The 14141-nt window shown below is 37.1% G+C and overlaps 1 protein-coding gene across 1 annotated transcript in view; it reads left to right on the top strand.

Annotated features, from left to right (window-relative positions):
• Positions 1 to 14141, top strand: part of PPP2R5A (protein phosphatase 2 regulatory subunit B'alpha) — a 42770-nt gene that overhangs the window by 7705 nt on the left and 20924 nt on the right. The window contains exon 2 of the mRNA XM_005523349.3: positions 9963 to 10159. Coding sequence (XP_005523406.1) covers positions 9963 to 10159 — 197 coding nt within the window. The remainder of the gene's footprint in view (positions 1 to 9962; positions 10160 to 14141) is intronic.

Raw genomic sequence — 14141 nt, 5'->3', positions numbered from 1 at the left:
AAACAATCAGGAATAAAAAGTTACAGCAATGTCTCTGAATACGAAGGGGAAAACAGCTTCATTTCTACTACAGTTGTATTAAAGGATTAGCAGAGTGCACCACTGCATAAACAAGTGAGCTTTTAGAAGTGATTTAATAGGTTTATTTCTGTAGATGCTTGGCCCTTCAAAATAGAGGCACAGTTTTTATTTTATGAATTTCATCCCAAGTAAAATTATATGTGAGAGTGTAGGGGCGGGGAAAGTGTTTTTTTTAAAAAAGGTTCTAGCTTAGTGTAATTGCATAAAACTTTCGAAAACTGGACTGTATTTTCCATTACAAATTCTATGTTTGAAATATGACGTGCATCTTGTTAAGCAACAAAATTTTGGTTCCTCACGTATGTAAAAGCAACAAATGGTGAGCTTAGGTCTTGAATTACATATTTCATGCATTTCAGCATAGTTGGATTCTGTAGGGAAACAGTTATTGTTTTTAAAGAAAAATTTAGATGTATCAGTGTCCTCTTCAGAGACATGGGCTTGGTCCCACAGTAAAGTTGGGAAGGACAGGGTTTGGTAATCCATATTTGTTCATTTTCCCTTAAGAGTAGGAAGCAGGATCAAAATAAACCAAATAGATCAAGATGATGTAAATTGAGTTTAAAAATAGCTAAGAGATTTAGCCAAATGGGAGAGGACTTAAAGAGCATGTTCCTTCATTACTGAGCACTTGGTGTTTAGAGTGTTTGGCAGAAAGACTAACTGTTAGAGTATGCTTAAAATTGGTCAAAGAAATATCTCAACCTTTTATTTATGACGCTAAATATCTATTTCACTTAAATCAAGCAGAGATCGTCCAAACGTTTGGTATTTGTCTGCTCAGGGTGATTGTTCTGGTTCAGGTTGGTGGGAGTTGGGTCACTGAATGCAGCACAAGGAGGATTTCACCTGTGTTCCCTGTCTAATCATAGTTCTTGCTACTGCAACATAAAGTATCTCCATATGTTATTGACCTGAGAAGTCTTTGAAATGTGAGAAGCACTTGTTCAGCCAGTTTGCAAGCTATGTATTTATCCAAGGAGTTAATCCAATACTTGTAACTTCCACACAGATTTACGCAGGAATTGAAAGGAAGAGGTGGGTTTTCCTTGTCTTTTGAGATGTTAGATTGACTGTTTCCTCTGGCACACATTTCCTATTAAATGACTCCTCTATGCATCTCCTTCTTGTTCAAAAGCTAAGTGCTAAATTAACTGCAAATTGAATTTCTGTAATTTGGTTAAATTTTGTTTAACAGCTACCCTTTGTTTAAATAAAGGGTATTTTTATATTTCACTTAGCACTGATATTGCCATGTGAAAACTACATGAGTGTTTCTTCAGTTTCTGGAAAAATAAACAAACTTGATTTGTGTTGACTTGCATGTTCTAGTGTGATGTCAAACTGGAGCAACTTCATCATCTTACTCAATATCAATTTTATACTTTGATATGGTAAGGAAATTATGGGGAAGAATACAAGTTAATAGATTTTTAATCTGTTAATAATATGCCACACAGATCCGCTTATGGCATACTTCATAATTACCACTCAATAATTATAAACTGCCGTAATGTCAGTGAGACAAGAGTTTTGCAGTTGACTTAATGTAGAGGGAACTTAAATTGTAAATACAGTTGCTGTCCCTTCAGACTTAATAGGTGCAAATCAATTAGTTTTGTTCAAGCTAAGTGTTTAGGTCCCTATGAATTGAAAATGTTGTTAATGCAGTCCTGGATAATGGGTTTTAAGCTGAGATTTTTACTGAGCCTTTGTGGCACACAACTTTGTTACCTGCTTTTCAGCTGTCTGTGTGCCCTGATAAAATTTGTGCAGAGCACTGCAGCTGTTGAGGGTAAAATAGAGAACAGAGCTGCTCAGATTATTCTTTTATTTCTTAGCAGGGTAGATGTGGAATGCTTCCTTGAGTCCACCTTGTCACACCCTCAAGGGCTTTATTGTGTCTTCAAAATTGCATGCAAAAATCCAGTACTTTGTTGAACCATTACCCTCTGATAAATAGTGTTTCTTTAAGGGCAAATGCTTCCATTTGTGGAAAAGTGTAAATAATGTCATGTTTTGGGAACGTGGAGCATCATAGCAATTGTCCCTTCTGATCTTTTTGATTTGACACTCTCAGAAGCTTGGTATGTGGTGTCCTTCCATTTCTGTAGTCTCTTGGGTATTGCTGGTGGTTAATTTTCCTGGCACAAGAGTGAATTACTTGGAATAACAAGTTGCTTGTGCAGCGTCTCTGGGTACTTCCACCTTGTGGCTCATTCAGTGTACCCTGACTTAGACTGTAAAGAAAGGACCTGTTTACATACACAGGGCTTTACCTTGATCTTTGTTTGCCCTCTTGTTAGAAAGACTTCTTGAAAGCATCTCTGTTTTGCCATAACAAAACCCTTTGTTTCATTTCATTATTTAAAAAGCTATTTGGGAGCTGTCTTTTCTGTTTGGGAAAGCAGTTTCAATTCATGGGCCTTTGTATCAATTTCTGTAATTTTAAGTTAAAGGTGCTATCTATCCCATATTCACATCTTCTGAGAAACAATTTCCCATTCAATAAATTAATTACTCTCCCCTTTTCCCGAATGAATGACCTGGCTATGCATATGAATTCCACAATAGGATTTATCACCCTTAAATTTAGAAGTCTCTTCCTTAGAGGCAGGTTCCTGTTTTAAATTAATTTTTTAGAGGGTCTGGGTATATTCAAAAAAGGCTTACCCTGCCACATGATCAATCACTAAAACTGCTTTATGGATTTTAAATGAAGACAGCAAATGCAGTAGCAGCGTGTCCCAAAACCATAAATTAACTCATTGGAGAGCATTATAGTTGGCTTATAGATGGGAGCAAGCTCCCCCACAAGAGCAGTGGGGGAGTAATTGTTTTTGAAACTATAACACTTCAGCTGTGTAAGAAGTGAAACTTCTTTGCCTTTTCTAATAAATATAGTATCACTCTGAGCAAAACTTCACATAGCTACCCCTGTGCAAATTCCTCAACTTCTCAAAACTTTCAAAAGCAACACTGATTCAACTGTGTCAGTCCATTGGCCGATTTTTCCCCCTGCTTTGCCTTGTTGTTGTTGCATGGAACTGAATTTCACCTAGATTCTGAACTGCTGGTGTGGTCTTGAGGTAACCTTTGTATTGTTAAACTTGTACATTTTGTTAAGGGTGACTTTGGGATGCTTCTTGTTCCTGTTCCAGTGATTGGTATGCTTGGTAAATTTTTATTTGTTTAAAGAATCAATGGTGCTTTAATTCTTCTTCTTTAGAAAGTGTGGTAGAAGTAAGGTGACTTGTGGCAAGCCCAGTTACTAGAGTCTAACTTGAAGGACCAAGAGTATTTGTATTACTTTTTGCATCTTAACTGCTTGTTGTCTTCTGTAATTAAACAGTAAGAAATAGGGCTATTAATACAAAAACATTTCAGCGGTGTACTTTCTTATTCTCTGAAATGTCTTGGTTGGCTCAAATCTTAATTAAAATCAAGGGATTTAACATGGTAGTAGCTGGAGACTTAACTATTATGAGGTTATAAGAAAGCCTGGAAGATGGTAGAAAAAATCTAAATTAAACACTTGCAGTTCATTATCATTGCAAGAAGCCGTGTCACAGAATTTGTGACAGATGTTGTTAGATCAGCATGGGCTTTTCAGATTTTCTGGACTGATTTGTTGAGGTCAACTGCTGGCCACGTGGAGCAGCAGATGAGACTCTGAACAAACAATATCTTACTGGGTAGGAGACAGCTTACTTTTTCCTAACTTTTTTCTAAATGACTTAAAAATTATCTGTAGCCTAGACTTGTAGCTAACTCTCTAAACCACAGTGCTGTATGTGACTAAAAGGAATTGTTGATTGTTAGTCTCATCTAGCTTTACTTCTAATATGTGGTTTCCTTTTTTTTTTTCTTCCCTGTTTCTGTATCACAGAATTAACCTTAAATTCAGACTATTCCAATGAGCAGAATTTCTGATTTTCTTACTATTGCAAAAGAGACCGAAGATTTACAGTGTGCAAGTCTTGCCTGATGACCATCTGCAGAATAGTTTACTTAAAAATGGAAGTACAGGAGAAGCTCAGCTTGTTACCTTGATTGCCCCTTTGCAGTCCTAATTTCTGAAATGAAGAGTTTAAATGTTAGTGTGACCACTTGGGTCCTAGACAAGATTGACCAACTTGGCAATTTTGTGCCGAGTCCTTTTTGTGTTTGTTTTGTGGTTTTTTTGGGGGGTTTTTTTTTGCTTTTTTTTTTTTTTTTTGTTTGGTTTGGTTTTTGTTTATCTCCTATAGGCAGTATAAATTTCCTTTCAATAATGATTGAAAATGCATTTTTACTTCATTTTCTTCCAAATCTCCTTCTCTAGTGAATGAATTTACTATTGAACAAAGAGCTGGTTAACTTTAAAGATACATAATGTTGTTCTGACTCCCTTAGTTGTCCTGGAAAGTCAGAGTTCTGTTTACTGATAACATGCAGAAAAATTCACTCAGCCCCTTCCAGAGTCCTAGCAACAGCTGTAGAGGTTGAGGTAGCAGGTAATTTGAAAATACATTCTTTGAACTCTTGATTGGAGGGGACAGAGGGAAAACCTACAACCCTGGTCTACTAAAAAACAGGGCTTATTCCTTAGGGTGACAAAAGTTTTTTTTTTTAATGTGGACAATCTGAAAATATTGATGAAAAGTTCCTTGGATGCCTATGGTGCTGCACAGAGCTCGTCTGATTCAGTGGGGCTGTTGAGCTGCCGAAAGTTGGAATTCTGGGAACTTCTCTTACGGGTGTATGGAGTTACTGGGGAGTGTTATACACTTCCAGGGCAGCCAAGTATATGTGAGATACATTTTTTTCTTTAAAAAGGGGCTTAAAGTGATTTAAAACAAAACAAAGCCCCAAAAATAACCAGACCCTGCAACAAACACAAAATCCAATTCTCAAAAATGCCTGATTTAAGTGAAAAATCTTACCTACACATTATCTCATGCCACAATACTTGGATGATATGGTTCCAGAGGAGATAGTAAACTAACTTAGCAGCTCACCACAGAGAGCTTCTGCTCCAGTCTCTAATCCTGTGCCAGAGCTGATGCACATCAGGCCCCTCCAGAAGCCGTTTAACCTCACTAATATGACCATGTTATTGAGTTAAAGCAGCTTAGGAAGAGCCTGATGAGTTCCAGAGCCAGTGCTGATGGATGGATGTGACTGGAACAGAGAAGGGAAAGGGAGGAGTAAATGGGAAAGGGGGTAGCAGGGAGAGAGACCGCTCTCAATTGCTGTCAGCCAACAACTTTGCTGCCTGTCAGGCTGTAGATGGAGACTTCTGAGAACCTGGAAACACTCTGTGCCCTGTTGTAACATCAACTGCACCGAAATTGCGTCTCCTAACAATGTTTTGTCATGCCTGTAACATCAGCACTGACATTCAGATGCTAGGAGAGATCACAACAATCATATACACAAGAGCTGTCCAGGACAAAACCAAATATTAAATTTATGTCAAATGAGACTCCTTGTGCTTGATTTATGTAAGTGGGGTGGAGTTTATCACACTACCTCCTTTTCAGATTAATGGTGTCTCTGAAAGGAGCAGGCTGTACAAAAACATGGTTTCTTTTAAACTAAAAGCCCCAAAACCAAGCCCAGAGATTTGGTGTCTCACCGTCCACGTGCTTCTCTCTCCGTGTCATTGTTAAGGCTTCGTCCTACTCCAGCATCTCCTGCCACCACTGAGTACAGCTGAATACAGTGCAGTAAATGTATCCAGACAGCAGAGACTAAATCCTAAACTTTGCACTGTGGAATGCAGCATCATTATGACATGATCCTTTTCATTTATTCGGTTCGTCAGAGAATTATGTAGAAGTGTAAAATTGTCAACAAGTTCTGAGGAGGTATGTGGTACTTTATTCCGTAATATCATTGCCTTCTAACGTCTTGAAAGGGCTGTGTATGAACTGCTTTAAGAGGCTGTCAGACAAAAGCTCCGTGGTTGTTTCACTGGCTTCTGCATCTTCCAGGGGTAGCTCTACCAGGAAAAAGCAGAACTATTCAATTAGTGAAACTTAAAAAAAAACAAATGGAAAATGTTTGCAAATGTTTGAGAGGGTTTATTTTGTATTGGCAAGGAAACTACGAATTTAGAACTTGCCATTTGTGTAGTTGAGAGTTTTTGTGCATTTAGAGTCTGATTTCTGCTGATAAATCAAGGATTATGTTAGGTTCTCTGTACTGAATGTCTTGGGTAAACAGTTGTGTTGAGAAAGGAAAATTATCTTTCTATTCCTTCCAGGAGGAAGGCCTGTAAATGTAAGAGATAAATATGTTGTAGGAAGACAGCATTGTAGTGTGTTTTTGTCTCCAGTTACATATCAGTGAGGTAGTTCTTGTGAATTATTTTTGTTTCCATATTTTACTTGAGCCTTCCCTAGAAAGATTAGTCTCTTGACTCAATATTCCATGCTTAGATTTGCATTGATGACCTTATAAATCTGAAAGCATTCTATTTAGGGACAAATCTGCACGCTCATACAGCTTCAGTGTTTTAAAACTTCTGCTCAGGAAGAGCTTCCAAGTCAAATGGCTTGCTGCTTTTTTTTCCTTTAGTATCATGCCTACCCCGTCAAACTTTCCTTCTGAGGGGAAATTTGTAAACAGTAGAAATAGTCTGTGGAGAATTTAAGTATTGTGAAGTGCAACAATCAAATTGAGTATTTTAATCAGGTGCAAGCTCTCTACTATCTATGATGGAAATGACCAGAGGCAAGTCATGATTAAAGTGGATCATAATTTGCAGTAATTCCTTTGGTGCTGGATGTTAAGTTTTTGTCTTCAGGATTTCCCATCATCATGCTTGATTCAGAGTTGTTTTATTGAGGCATCTGCTGTCTACTTTGAACCTAATTTATCTTCTGTGGTCTTTGTGGTATTTAGGGTATTTGAAGAATAACAATGATCTTGAACTCCACATGTTACAATGCAAATCTTCATAGACTATTAGATTGAAGCTGGTTTAAAAATCATGCCATGGGTAGTTCAACTACTAAAGCTAAAAGCTCCAGTGTTTATGCAGTTATGGTGGCACAGTTTATTTTATTCCTAGAACTAGAATAAACTATTGTGATATGATTTTGTTGTGGTATAAAGTTGTCTAGCTTTCACCATTACGGGATAGTTAAAGGCTTTGAAAAGTTAAGAATCTCGTCTGACAAACAAATTTTCCTCAATCACTTGGTGGTTCCCATAGTACCTTTCATAACATTCCTGGGACAAATGTGCAATGTGTCAAGCAGGGATTGAGCACATGAAGACGGATTGTACTGATAGAACAGAACTGGCTTCCTTGTTACTTTATTTTTGCCATGGTTGCACATAATTTTCATCTCTTGCAGATGACTAGAGTAATAAGTTGATTAAAAGAGATATGTTTCCCCTTAGAAGTACAAAAAAAGGATATATGCTTAGAAGAAGGTAGTTCCTTTAGTTTTACTTTAAATGTTTTAATGGTAACAAAACAGATTAATGGGCAGGTTTTTCATTTGAGGAAACGTCCAGTTGAGTGAGATCAGGTTGCTAATAAAATGGACTGCTGATGCATGGTAGGGGAGAGATTCATTTTTACTCTGATGTCTAACTAGAAGTGGCTAATGCAGGAATTTATTTGATATCGTAGGGAAGGTAATAAGTGACTTAATTATTCTGTATGAATTCCAGTTACTGGCTTTTAGCTTTAGGTCTTTAGTCTGTTTGAACCAAAGCTAGAAGTATTCAGGTGCTATCTGCTGGTTTTTGAAACTTCTAGGTAAATTTTGCTTAGTGATACTTCCTTTTTAATTTTTAATTTTTTTTTTTTATCATTAGCTAACTGTATTGTGTTAGTTGTGCCTCACTTGTGGACCTTTGTAACTTGGAGTATAGTTGAGTTTGTAGTGAGGGGAAAATAAGAGTAGGTTTGGTTCCTGTGCTAGTCTGGCTATCAGCTTGGGGCTAGCAACAAAAAAAGCTGCCCTCCCTGTGTCAGTTCCTTAAATTAGGCTTTTTGGATTTTATCCTCAGCATGTCACTGTTATTGCATTGTTGCTATGATACAATACTTACTCATGCAATCTGCTGTAGAATATTAGAAGATCTGACCTGAAATGTTACGTAACTTACAAATGTTTTTACAGCTGATGTTCATTATTTTGTGGAGTGTAACAATTCATGTCTTTGTAGTTATCTGAGTGAAATAAGCATCTTGCAAGGTTTCTTATTCAAAAGAAAAATGGTTAAAATGGCAGAATTGACATTCAGAAGTGTGAATTGTTCTTCATGAGGGAGTAGTAATTGCTGGCTTGTTCAAAAGCTCCCTGAAGTTATTATGCTCATCTAATAGGATCATAACCGTCAGGTGGGGAAAGGGAGCACAATACAGTATTCTTTATATGCCTGAATTTCCAGGGCACAGTGAGCAGTATGGGTTACAGTGGAGGTGTGTCAGTCCATTTCAGCAATTACTTTTTGCTTATGGAAATGAAATAATTCTATCAGGTAACTACTGATTATTAAACCTGCTGTTGACTGTTGTTGTTTCAGCCACTAAATGAAAGGTATTTTGGTAGGAAACTTGAGAAATGGGCATTATCAGAGTGAATTGTTAAAGGTATAAACTTAATGAAGTTTTTTTTAAATTAGAATAATTCTAAAACATGAAAGAGAAGCATGAGATTTTTTGTGATGTGTTCAGGTTTTAAAGTGAGACTCTTAAGATTTTCAGTACTCAATTGCTGTTTTCCTGTCTTGATAATTTTTTTTTTTTTGGTGATGAAATAGCAGTACTCATAGCAATACTGCAGTGAATGAATGGTGCTAAGGGATGTAGTCAGGATGTAGACAAGTCTTTAAAATTCTTCAGGGGGAGAGCATTCTTTATTTGGAGATAAAATTGGCAATACTGTTTTTTCACCAGAATAAATGCCAACAAGCTGATAGATGAGGTGATGCAGTATTGGTGCAGTGGCTTTGAACCCCTATAACCAGCTGAAAACAAGAACAAAAGACAAACCAAATCTTTAGTTAAAACAATGACTTTTTTATGATCGTTATGATCATGCAGCTGTGGAACAATTGCAACATACTAAGGATGTATTAAATTTTTGAAGACCGTAGTGCTTGATAATCCATCTCTTTTAGAGTTAATGTGAAATGCTAATGGAGGAATTCTGCTTATCAGATTACAGAGGTACTGAATGCTGAAATGAAAATGCTAAGTTGCAGCCAAACATGTTGTCTTAATAGGCAAAAAAATCTGGAAGACCCTTATATGACTAAGATCGTCATAAATTATTTAGACTAAAGCATTAAAATTCAGGATTAATCCTTTTGAAATATTGGAATTCTTTCTTCCGAGAAACATTGATCACATGATGTCAAAAGTATGTGAAGCATTTTGCATTGGGGTAAAAAGACAAGGTTCCTTCAAAGCAGATTTTACAGCTTTTAAGCAGGTTACATAATAAAGGATTAGGGAACAGAATGAGACAAATCGGATGAATGAAAGGTTAGTTTGATGCACTGCTTCTGGATATGACTTTTGGTGATGGAGATCGGGGACTTGTTAATGTCTATGTATTTCAAATAATGTTAATTCAGGAACTCATTGCTGGTAAATATATTTACTGCCATATCTTTGTCCATTATTTCTTTCATGTACCAAAAGTTGGGGATGGTGAGTGTTCCATTGTTACATACAGATATTTTCAGTTTTGACAAAATTGCATAATAATTTGCTATTAGTTTGCTGACTATGAAGCACAACATTCCCCATTAAAAAACTAAATCATAGCTATGCAAATTCTTGTCAACAAAATAGATTTAGAAATCCTGTGTTTGCTTCTACAGACTAAAGTGTTTGCTGTTTTGTTTTTTTTTTTTTTCTTCTATAGATGCCACCTTCAGTGAACAGCAAGATCTTTTTTGTCAGAAGTTGCAACAGTGTTGCGTGCTCTTTGACTTCATGGACTCTGTTTCAGACCTGAAAAGCAAAGAAATCAAGAGAGCAACACTGAATGAACTGGTTGAATATGTTTCAACAAATCGTGGAGTGATTGTTGAATCAGCTTATGCTGACATAGTGAAAATGGTAAGTAGAATGCTCTTGTTATAGTTTGAATTTTAATAAAATATCTTAATCAGTTTATGACTGTAATGGCATTTAACTCAGAATTGTGGTTGGTTATTCTGCTTTTACAATATAATTTGTTAATGATAACTTGGCTCAGAAAGGCTTGTAAAAACAAACAACTTGCAAGTTCTAGCTATTAGCTGAAACATGATGCATTCAGGTTAATTAAAATGAAAGAACTGGTGCTCTGCAGGTACTTGCAGTCTGGGTAAGCTTTAAAGTTTCTCATTCAGAAAATGGCAATATTTCAGTGCTGTCTGTTTTTATTTACTAGTGGCAATGGAGAGTTAGGCTAAAGTTTTCTTGTAGTAATTGCTGCAGGTACTGGTGACAGCAGAAAAGTTTATCAGTATAAGAAAGCAACTCTACTTTGTAAATACTTTTTACGTCTGTTTGTTATTATTTTTGGCCTTGGAGAGCTGCACTATATTAGCCTAAGTGGTTTGCTGAAGTTATAAACCATAGGATGACTTGTCCCATGCAATTGCTACTAATGACTTGCTGAATAATGAACAAAGTATTTGTGGTTGTTATCTGCTGACTTTCCCAGGTGTTTATGTGCATTTTCAAATGCTACTTAATGATTTTGATCTGCCTGTACTTAAGGTACAGGGAATGAAACTGAAAGACACTTGAGAATAATCTGAAATTATTTTTTTTTTCCTAGAAAAGTGAAATGTAAAAACAGTGGCTTTAGTTGCCCATGCATTTACGTGAATGGTTCTCTAAACTTTGGTGAAGTTTACATAGATAAAATGCTGACTTTAAAAAAGCTCTCAGGAACATAAGCAGAGCAGTTCAAATATAGAGCCTGCAACTTTTGTGGTTCACTATACAGTATAAGCTAGTTTTTTCTTAAGGTTAATTTTGTTTGTTGTTTGGTGGTTTGTTGTTTGGTTGGGGTTTTTTTTCTGGGCAACTGATAGGGAAGATCAGATCTTAAATGTAAATAAATGTGGAAGTTTTGCCATTATACTGAAGGGCTAGGATTATTGAAACCCTTCTAATCATTTTGGCTGTTTCAGCAGATGCTTATTAAGTTTTACAAAAAAATCTAGGACACTGCAGGGTTTTGTATAGTTTCGTTTTTTAAAGGACCTGGTTTTCTGTCCTAAATGTTTTTTACATAAGAAAATAAAGGACAAAGTATGTTCACCTCTTATTAGGCTTTTTTTTTTTTCTTGCTGCTGGTGGCAGCAAGCCTGAATCCTTGCAGTATTTTCTTATTCTGTGTGCCCTCTGTAGCCCCTTGTTACAAGAAAGAATATACTAACTAGTCCATACTACTTGTTGAAGGGAGGCTTTCTTTTATGTTTGAGTTGTTTTCTTTTCTTGGAGGTAAGGTGGTGTTGGGCTGTTCTTTTGAGTTTTTTGTTGTTGTGCAAATGATTTGATTCTGTGGATGCTTGTTTTCCCTTCCATAACAAATTTCCATCTCCTTTTCTCCCCTAAAATGACAGAAAGTGAAGCTCAGTGAGAGCTGTAAATGCTCAGTGAGAGCTTTTTGAGAGCTTGAGACAAAAGATCCCTCCAAGCTTGAATAGTATTTCTAATCTCCCTGGCAACTGGCAGCAGAAGAGGCCTTTGCTGTGAATTAGGACGAAGTTCCAGCTTTCAGGAAAAAATCTGCATGGGTCTGTTCTCCCTCTATATAACACCTGTGTCAGGCTCAAGGCCTTTCTTGGTAGCAAAACTTGTATGAGATTGAAGAGTTACTCTTTCACTTCTGTTTTGTTTGGGTTTTAAGTTTCTAGGATGTTCAGTGATCCTATATTAAAAGAAAATTAATTTGAGTTTTGCTGCAGTGTTTGAAGTGTGTTTTTGGGATGAAAAAGTAGAAATGGCCTTAATGAAATCCAACTATCATCTGGCTGGTAGTAGAGGACAGGCAGACTAAAGAATTCCCTGAAAAAAGGCAAAGTGGCAGCAGTGGCAGAAGCAGAAACAATTTCTTTCCAAAGCCCCTTGTCCTTCCTTAGGCCTGGGACACCTTCTCTCCAGCTCTCAGAAGAAACAGCCTCAGGTTTCAAACAGGTTTCCTTGGAGTCACCTGAGCTGTGGGGAGGCTAAGTCAACAATGCCTTAAAGATAGCAGGAAGGGACATAAGATGCTGATTCTGACCAGTGCATAGGCAAGGTCTCTGCAAGTGAGGAGGTCTCTGGCATTCCTTTCCTTCACTGATCTCTGCTGACCCAAGTATCACACGGGCTCCTCTGGTTGTCTCTGCTATGCTTGGATCCTGAGGCAGGGACCTTGAACTGATACCAGTGTCATTTCAAGCCACTGAAGATGGAACAACATCATTTAAAAAAGTCTTTGTTTAAACAGATGTGCAGGACACGCTGTAGGTTATCTTTTTGGTGCCCTGGGCAACCTAATTTTCCTTCAGGTGAGGAGGAATTTTGCTTACAAATAGTTTTGAAGATGTAGCACAGTGGTCAGTGTACCTCTGTTCTGGGTCATCTAAAACTAGTGTATTCTGTTTGGAAATTCTCAGTTAAAAGCACTCTGAAACTAAAAGGAAATCAGGGTTTGGCATTGTAAATATTTTAAGTTTTAAAACTTCCTGGGAAATTAGAAAGTTCTACCTTTTATCAGCTTGGGGAACATGACAGAAATGTCTCTTCAGTACACGTAACTCTTCATCTCCTTGTGCCTATCAACCTCGCCTCGTTCCCCAGCAGAATATAAAAATCTAATGTAATGAGATTGCCCTAACAGGCTGTATGAATTGTGAATTCAGAATTCAAAAGAAATCAGGTGTCCTCAATCTGCACACTCAAATTGGAATTGAACCTAGTATCTTTTGAACGTTGAGATCAAATGTACAGACCATAAGGGACTTTTTTTTGTTGTTTGTTTCAATCAAATGTAATTGCTGTATCCCAGTGCACTTACTGGTACATTTTCTGATGTCATTTTTGGAAAACTTTGAGATTTAATTTAGAAAGCTGATGCTGGATTTATCTGGAAATCTATCCAGCTTTAAAAACGTTTTATGATCTGTGTTTCTGAAATCACAGTTTTGGGATAAGACAACACTTGGGAAAGAAAAAGAATGCTTTAAGTAACATGAGAAGATATAGAGTAGAATTTGCAAAAGTATTTTAAACATAATAAAGTAAATTAATTGTTTTTTTTGGGGAGACAGTCTAGTATGGAAGAAGGGTGCAAGGTTTATTTTAAGTTTCATATATTCTTGGGAAGTGAATAATGCTAGTGGAAGTACTGAATACTCTGAAATTCATACAATTGGTTTTCCACAGGCCTGGCTGAGAGGCTTGCTGATTGTTTCTGCTACAGAAGTGTATTTAGTAGCTTTGTTTTGGACATGAAACTTACTCATTACTCTGAGGTTCTGTGCTAAAGGCTGACCAGCTCAGTTCAGCAAGATGCATACAGAAACAAAAAGAAGTGTTTGCAGGAGATGTTACCAGAATACTCGTAAGGAGAGGCAGAACATTCTCTGTAGGAGACTGATTCATATGCTGGAGGGTTTTATTGAGTACCTGTTAAGAGTAGACAAAGCAAATAAGAGAACGAGGATTGTAATGTTGGGTTTTGAGCTTGATTAAAATTAATGTTCTCTGACTCCTATTTCCCACTCCTCTCCCCCCCAGCCTTTTGTTCTCAAGCTTTGGAACCCCAAGTCCCTTGTGTTTACAGCATTAAAGGACAACTGTACTGTTTTTTGTGGGGTGGTTTGTTTGTTTGGGTGGTTTTATTTGGTTTGGGTTTTTGTTTTGTTTTTTTGTTGTTTTTCCTGTGCATTAAGCTTGGAGACAGCTGAGGCCATGCACACAGAACTTCATTGCCCTTCCAGTCCAGGACAGCAGTGCTGCAGCTTTGCCATGTCCTAACAGGAGACAGTGACAGGACACAGAACAAAGAGCATAGGAGGAAATGAAAATGGATTTTATGCAATAGCTGTGTATCTTG

This window comes from Pseudopodoces humilis, chromosome 3 (genome assembly GCF_049639895.1).
Source record: "Pseudopodoces humilis isolate 2021_Gansu_Grassland_sample_001 chromosome 3, ASM4963989v1, whole genome shotgun sequence".
NCBI classification, from domain to species: domain Eukaryota; kingdom Metazoa; phylum Chordata; class Aves; order Passeriformes; family Paridae; genus Pseudopodoces; species Pseudopodoces humilis.
Note: the sequence above shows the minus strand (reverse complement) of the source record. Positions and strands in the feature narration are given on the sequence as shown.